Below are 8,625 nucleotides of genomic sequence, written 5' to 3' on the forward strand. Positions count from 1 at the left end.
GTTTTGAACCCTTAAAACTGATTAGAATCCCAACATTGCAAAAAAATCAGAAAGGATACAGGAGACTTCATTGGCCCTGGCTTCAGGCTCTAAAAATAATCTAAAAATCAACATGTTCTCATGGTTTGATTGTAGTGAATCACTGCTCCAGGGACTGCAGGCTTGGCTCCTTTTTTGTAATCTGTTTACATAACAACATTATATATATCGCTGTGAATTACTACTCATCTGAACATAAAAAATACAATTAAGCACACTAGGAGTCATTCATAATTGCAGATAATAACTTGCGCCTAACAGAGAGACTGGTCACCATGACATAATGTGGGAGGTGGAGGAATTAACAGAAACAACTGTGCTGTCAGAAGCTATTCAGTGAATACTTTTGTTGTGAAACATAGCATGAATCATTTTTGTTTGGACTGTGGAAGGACATGAACACTTATGTATGTATACTGGGCAACTGGTCTAATCTGATTTACATGCTACCTTTTTTTACATACTATTGGTAAGTTTAATAACAATTTGTTATATTTTATATATTGATCATATATTTCTAATCTGGAAAGTAACTATGAACTGTTGAATAAATGTAGTGGCACAAAACATTTCCTTAAAAAAAAGTACTGCCTTGCAATGTACAATTACCTAACAATTGTATAGTACTTGAGTAAATGTACTAACATTTTGCTTGTGTTGCAGACAAGATCTAAAAAATCAACTTCAAAAACGTTCCAGGAAAAATCTCCTTTGGATAATTCTTATTTCTTAACCAGTTTCATTAGAAGTATACTTTCTATGGAAGAAATAGTGCACATGTGCATAGATAGTTACCTCTAGCGATTAAAAGTGTCCAATATGATACCTTTGACCGCCCCCTTCACACACACACACTCCTCTGTTACAGCTGCAAATTAGACTGTGAAATTGACAACTCATGTGTCGCCATCTGGTTGCCATGACACCTAGTTATTAGGCCTTCTGACAGTCCTAGCTCGGCTTGTTTGTTTGTTCCATCTTCCCCCTCCTGCCCATCAACATTGTTTCCAATATGAAAAAAGCATGAAACATCAGTGGGGGGGTTGGAGAGTGTGGGCTGATAACAGCTCGGCTCTCTTCAGCAGTAGTGACTTCCCTCTAATGTACAGCACCAGCAATAAATACTCTGTCACCATGTTCAGTCACATGCACATCTTCTTGTTCCACAATCTAAGAAAAACAATGCAGGCACGCAACAAGAATCATTACCATCGGGGCAAGAAGGATGCATGATGACATGCAGTGTACTGTTCTGCCTCATAGTGACTAATGTATTGTTTCCTCTAAATGTATAATTTCTCCCTTTTACATCTCACCCTATTGATTTCCACAATTCCTCTGTGCTGATACAAAAGCTTCATTCCACACGTTTTAGCCTCTGTCTGGACTACAATGAGACTTTAATGCTTCACTGATCAATGAGACGATTAAAGCAATTTTAAGGCTCCTTTGTTTGGTCTGTGCATTGGAATCTCCTTCATCCTCAAAACTGCTGAGCTGGCAGGGTGTTTTTCAGAATAACAGCCTTGTGAACTCTCCTAGAATAAGAGTACACAGGGTAGACATGGCTTTTTTTGTCATGGACTGTGATATCCCACGCAGATACCCCAGGGCCTGTGTGCTGCAGTCTGGGAGCGGTGGGGGGTGGGGGTGGGGATGGTGGCGTGACTCATGCAGCTCCCCCCCTTTCATCTTGACATTTGACATACTGATGTAGAGGATCTCAGCTGGAACAAACACGGTGTGCTGTGTCACAGCCGCAATGTCTGTGCCTCTGAGCCCCTGTCTTACAGAGTTGAGAACAGGTAACAATGAGTCAGCGCCTATTTAATTCATACACCTACGCTGTGAAACTCAGGGGGTTGTTTTCAAGCTGATTTTATTTTTATTTTCCAGTCTGTTACCCACTGAGAATTCAACATCTCACGATGCTGCCTGCAATTCCTTGAAAGTCATGTCTTGCTTCAACTCTGCAAGGATTTGAGGAAAAGGGAAACTGGAGTGCACAGTGACCTTTTAAAAACACCAGTCCAAGAGACAAAGCTGCACAACAGCTATTAGGCTGATTCCTGTAAAGCATTCAGCAATACATTCTCATTAAACCTCTTTCACTGGACAACAAGGATATTAAACTGTGTTTCACTATATGTTACCACAAACACAAATGATACAGCTGAAGCATGAATGATGCCAGAGGGGATTCTGGTTCTTAATGAACCCCAGTGAGACCTCTTTCCATCAGGTCCTTCAGTCCTCTGCCCTGCCTCATCAGGGTGGATAAAGCACCTCCATAAACAAGACAGCACAAACAGGCCACACAGGCTCACTCTTTGCTAGCTCACTTACATTAGGTAGCTGAAGGTGGATGCTGACAAGCGCCTCAGAGGAGACATTGGCACACACCGGATCTATTAACTGGTGATTCCCCCAGTAGGCCGCTTCCACTCTGCATCAGTGATTCAAAAGATGCTCTAAAATTAGTTGGGAGGCAAACCAAGGAGAAAAAGGAACCAATAACACAGACGAGCCAGTCTTTTTTAATCGTCTCTTGAAACCATTTCATCTTTAAATTCAATTTCTGGTTCCTCGCCCTCTCTGACACGAGGGATTAACTTCAAATCCATGTTACCCAAAACCGAAGGATTTATTCAAAAATACAGTTTATAAATGTACTTTATTTTACTATTGTGTATTATGATCTTCTATTTCTTGTACAATCTGTTCTATTTTTATGATACTCTGCAAAGCACATTGTAACTTGTTTCAGAAGAGTATGACCTCAAATTCTCAAATAAAGGGCAGCGTTGCAGGATAATCTGTCATCTGTTCAGTTCTCGAAATGTCAAAAAAGGCATGTCTCTAATATGTCTCAAATAAAAGCCTGATGATCTCTTTAGATAAAGTATATCAAAACTGTACAGTATAATACTCCATGTATTACTGTCTATATGCAGTCAGAATCTTTATTTATGATTTCATCATATTAAACATACTAATAATGAATGATAAATTATGTCTTCTTGTCAAAGTATTGAGGTTGAGTAAATAACAAGGAAGGAAATTCACAGCTGTCTGAGGGCTGAGTCCCCCTTTGTCCAAGCTGGCGTCTGTCCCTTTAGCTTCTATTTTCTCAGAGGAATTCTGTCTTTTTGAAAAGATATATTAGGGTTAACTAATTACTACTGTACTGGAAAGTGAAAGTTGAGTAGTTTGTCATTTTAGCACAGATAAAACAATACTTAAGATATAACAGATAAAACTTTCCAAGCTACATAGGAGCTGTAGTACCTGAATGGTAACAAAACAGTTGTGTTATCTGCAGTACTAAGCTTTTGCCAGGGCATTACCCATTGCCTAAGATGTCAGAAACAAAGAGATCCAAACAAACTAAAGCTAGCACTACCAATAGTGTCAGTGACACAGGTATTGACATATTTAGACCAGACTAAAGAATGTTTGGACACCTTTCTTGAGTGAGAGACAAAGTGCTAACAAGTGGATAACTGGATAACGGAAATTGCAGTTAATGAAGAAAAAATTATCTGAGAGCCACCTGGACGCTGAACATATCTACAGCTGCTAGTCAAAATGACTGAAGCTGTAGTAATTCCTTTGGCTAGGTAACTAGGAGTAAGGGGTTTTTCATAGTGGTGACAGTTTGTGATGCTTCTGTAGTGCTATATAGTTACCTACTGATTGATGTAGAGGTTTGGATGCCCTATCACAGATGTCAAGGCCAGTGGGTCATGGTTGGATGAAAGGGGCCTATTGCTTTAATAAGTAGCCTGATAATGCGACTAAATTTACATTTTGTTTTACTTTATTAAACAATCGCTGTGGGCAGTTAACTTAATGTTTTTTATATTGTTCAAAGTATCAATAAAGTCATTGATCAATTTAAGTCTGTAAATTGACTAAAAGCAACTTGTACAGATGACGCTTGTAGTGGTTTCAATGTTGCGATTTTTTGCGAGTAACTACATAGCTGGCCATTGTTAAAGCTGCTTAAGCTCTGACTGGTCTTTTTTTTACTGTAAGTGAGGAAATATGGAAATAGGCACAACATCAGACATGTTTGCTGAACAAATCTGGGATGTGGGCTATAATTAATGTCAGTAAAAAGGAAATAGCACAAATTTAAGTTTGAAATGAAGTAAAACTTCCATGCAGCTACCATGGAGTCAGCTTGCATAAAGATATTTTGCAGAGATAGAGGCCTCTCATGAAGGAGAGAGATCCTCACTGTCAGTGTCTCTCAGCAGTCAGAGCTGTGCTCAGAATGAGTCCCACCAAACAGGAGGAAGCACCCTCCAGTCTTGACAACCAGGAGATTCTAGCTGCATGCTGAACTCCCAAACAGATGCAACAGATCGGACGGGGATTAGCTGCCTCTATGAGACCCAGGCAGGTGGCACAGAATCAAACAGAAGTAGGTGGATGCTAGGTCATTCTGGTCCGCAGCAGCAGTCGTGTCAATATCATGCTGTTTTTCAGCTGGCGAAGGAAGAAAGTTAACTGGTGTCAAGGTGTTTGTGGCACATTCTCATCATGTAAATAGGTTTTCAAAGTGTTGTTGATACAAATATTTTTAGGTTCGGGGGAACTTACACTTCCAGAGGATATCATCATCTTAGATCCGTAGTAAACGTCCGCAAATCCACTTAGAGATTTTGGATTTGGATGCTCCTTACAACTCCAGAACTGGACTGAGAATCATCAGATTTTTAGGTTTTCCAGTGATAGCTGTCTGTGCATCCACTGGTACATTGCAGACAGGAGCTACTAATAGCTAATTCACTATACTTTTAATTTACCAAATAATACCAATAAATATAGGCTGTAAAACAGGGCTCAAGTTGTAGCTCAAAGCTGACTAATCCATTTACATCACCAAATTATGGGAACTATAATTAATTATACTGGTAACAAAATGTAGATTAATTATTGAGTAATAACTATTAATTACGTAATAATTACTCACTATTTGTTTTTAGTTATTAAGGCAGTACAAAGCAGGGGGAAGAGGGACCCACAGTCCTCTGAAAAGCCCTGATGTGTAGAAGACCTGGTCAAAACCTGTTCATGGGTAGGGCCTCTGTGAAAATTAAAATACATGTTATTATATAGTTATGCAGAATTACAAGTAGTAAAAGCACCAGAAGAAAAGAGGCAATTCGGTTATAACGTTTTTTTTGTCAATCCATTCACTTCATTTCACTCAAGCTTGGTAGCCTCAGTTGAGTGTTGAACGCACTTTTATTGTTTAGGTGTCAAATGTAACAGTGTCACCATTCAGAGAGGGAATAAAGAGTAAATGGTCACATAAAAAAATATAAAATCAACAATGAAAATGGTTACACGGGGAAAGTCTGGTTCCCGTGGCAACATACTGTAGATGTACAGTTGAGAGACAGTGTCCAGATCCAGACGTGTATGTGTTTGGTTTGCACATTTCCACAGCCTATATTAAACTCAAACAATAAGAGTCCTTTTTTTTGTTTACTAGCCATGCATACAGTTGACAGTTCCACATGTGTTGTAGTCAGTGTCTTCATAGGAGCTGGCACTTTCAATACAAAATATTTACACTACCATTAGTTATTCTTATTATCATCGCCTTTGTCGTCACTAGTTGTTGCTATGGTTTTGAATACTCTGAGCACATAAAGAATGGAATCAGGATGCTGAAACTCTTGAGCACCCTATTACATATTGATACCGGAGGAGAAAAAAAGAAAATGTAAAGTATGACAAATGTTGGCATCTTCACTTTAAATGTCACCCATTCCTGAAAAGAGTTTAGAGAGATCGTCTGTAGAGATATTCAAACACTGAAAAGATGAACTATTTGTCCCATCAGGATGAACAGTTACATTATTACTCAGCAATCTGCTGTCAGAGTCTCCCAGAGGGGAAAACAAAACATCACACGATATGTGAAAGACTCTGCTATGTTTACTATTGTATCTCAAAGGGAGAAAATAGGAAAGAGATGACTGCACCAATGTTTCAAGAAAGACACTGACTTATCCACCATTTTCTCTCCATTCCTTTTTTCAACAACTGAAAGAAAAAAAAGAAAAAGAAAAAAAAAACCCTAAGAAAACGGAGGTGCTCTCAGGTCACCTCTTTGGTTCAGCCCTGTGATGAGTAGAAAAAACCAACCACTGCACAAAATAAGCTGGGAGGAAATTGTACATACTGTAAATCAAATACTCCTTAATATTTAAAACATCTGGATCCCAGGAATCTGTTATTGGATTTGTGTACAGTAGCTACTTGAGTCATCGTAGCAAAAAAAATGCATATTGGTATTCTGTGAGAAACTTGTAATACAAACGAAACCAGGCGACAACTTTTTACTCATTTATAGCAGATTGTAGAGCAACCTAAAAGAGTAAAGATCCTGATCTGTGATTCTTTGCTGATGATTTTACCCACGACAAGGATAAAAACAAACCCAAACAACAAAAGAGAGTAACATAAGGCGAGGGCATGTTCCTTTTTTGTCATTTGTCAATTTCTCTTGCGGCAAATTCCTGGCATTCCTCTTTCAAAATGTATTCATGACTCACATGTCGTTAATAATAATCATGTCACTGCTGATTTTATGCTCCATAGAGTTAAAATCCATTGCGTTCATCCATGAATTTATCTTCCGTTTAATTGGCATGTGCATGTGTGTGTGTGTCTAAGTGCGTATGTCTCTGCTGTGAGTCGAAGTAGCTTGCTCTAAGTAGACTTTTTGCCTGGCCTGTTCCTGGGTACCCCCGGGGCTATTGTATATTGCAAGAGGAGCAGCAGGGGTCATCCTTGTCTGGCTGGGCAGCGTAGTCCATCTGCCGAACGATCTCAGCGAACAGTTCGTCTACCATGGTTTTGCTCTTGGCCGAAGTCTCCATGAATGGGCAGCCCCACTCCTCGGCCAGGGCCTGACCTTCGCTGGATGATACCTCCCTCTCGCTTTCCAGGTCCACCTTGTTCCCCACCAGGATCACAGGAACCTTCTCGTACCTGAGGACAGACACAGACCGACATCAGGTTGTCAGACACGGACACAAACATGAGAATGTTCAGCTGATGCTCAGAAAGTGTTTGGAAGCAATCGGCAACCAGAATTTACAGTTTGAAAAGACAGCTAATTATGCTTTCAGAACTTGGTATTAGCACATGCTTAATGCTTCAAAAGGTTTTAATTGCACCACTGAATAAAACCTTCAGTCTTTGCATGTGAATATCCTTTACCCTTAATCCAACTATTTCATTATTTATAATGCATAAATTGCACTTTGTATAGCAGCCTATTGAAAAAGAACCTGCTAAAACATCAGGTCAATCAACAGTCTTTCTTTCAAAGGCAACAATGGACAGCCAAGCCTCATTCATCTTTAATTTTTTTGACCTGCTTCTCCCTACTGAAGGGAGGCAGACAGCATTGGGTAAAAGGCAGGGAGGCTTCCTGACTGAGTTGCTGGTATATGTACAGACATTCATGCCCTGAATCTGATATATAAACGAAATGAATATTGACAATCATCCTCTTATTCAGCATCAACTTAAGTTTATTGAAAGTGTCTTTAAATGATAAATGATTAACATCTGCCAAACAAGCACTCCAATGCACACAGATACACACACATATTGACATAAATGTATATTTACTGTGGTGTAAATGCATAAAAAATCTGATCTCTTATCAAATCTAATCAAATGGTTTCAGACTTTTTGTACACTAATATGAATAAATGGGAATATGGCATGAAAGTGTAACATTTTATAGAAAAACATAATTTTTTGGTTTAAACTGCAGTTTGCATTACTAATATGTGCATTACAGCTGAATTCTGGTAAAGAAAATTAAGTTTTAACAGACAGTCTATCTTAGCAAGGAAAGGCAGTTCCATATACATCTATGTAGCATATTTTATTACCAGTAAACTCAAGGTACAATTCTTGTCTGCGATTCATGTAGCACATTTAAACTATGTCATCGCATGTCTGTCTGTGACTGATTGCTTAAAAGTGAAGAGTTTCAATATAACTGAGGGACAAAACATGTCAATTGAACAATGACAGTCAGAAATGTCGACTGTTAACCGAGGCTTCTGGTAATTCCTAGATTTCAGCTTTGAGGTGTTTGATCATCGCCGCATTCATTATATAACAGAGACCGAAAATTAAGTCAATGACAACCCTATATTAATGCACAAAGAAAGTGGGGCTCAATTATGTCACTGTAGAAAGTAAGTGAGGCTTATTATTGTCACATCTGATGAGAAAAACAAAGTCACAGAATTTGAATGATAAAGAACAGATGCTAGCAGCCCTGCAAGGTTTTAGATAAAAGCTAAAATCAACATGCTCAAAATGACAATGGTAATATGCTGCTGTTTAGGAGTATAATGTTTACCATGTTAACCATCTTTGTTTAGCGTGTTAGCATGCTAGCATTTCCTAATTAGCACTGAACACAAAATACAGCTCTGAGACTGTTGGGAAGGTATTGGACAAATTCCATTGTTGACCTGATGATGGTGCTATGTGAAATGTCAGTGGATATTTTTTCACTCAAAACCAAACTGTTAA

The 8,625-nt window shown here is 38.8% G+C and overlaps 1 protein-coding gene across 1 annotated transcript in view; it reads right to left on the reverse strand.

The window, feature by feature from the left end:
* Positions 1–5,276: 5,276 nt before the first annotated feature.
* LOC118339479 (ras-related protein Rap-2a) overlaps positions 5,277–8,625 on the reverse strand; it is a 14,698-nt gene continuing 11,349 nt past the window's right edge. Inside the window, exon 2 of the mRNA XM_035677126.1 lies at positions 5,277–7,053. Coding sequence (XP_035533019.1) covers positions 6,816–7,053 — 238 coding nt within the window. The 3' untranslated portion in view covers positions 5,277–6,815. The remainder of the gene's footprint in view (positions 7,054–8,625) is intronic.

Source organism: Morone saxatilis, unplaced genomic scaffold (assembly GCF_004916995.1).
Source record: "Morone saxatilis isolate NCDOM2014 unplaced genomic scaffold, NCSU_SB_2.0 Contig5, whole genome shotgun sequence".
Classification (NCBI taxonomy): Eukaryota; Metazoa; Chordata; class Actinopteri; family Moronidae; genus Morone; species Morone saxatilis.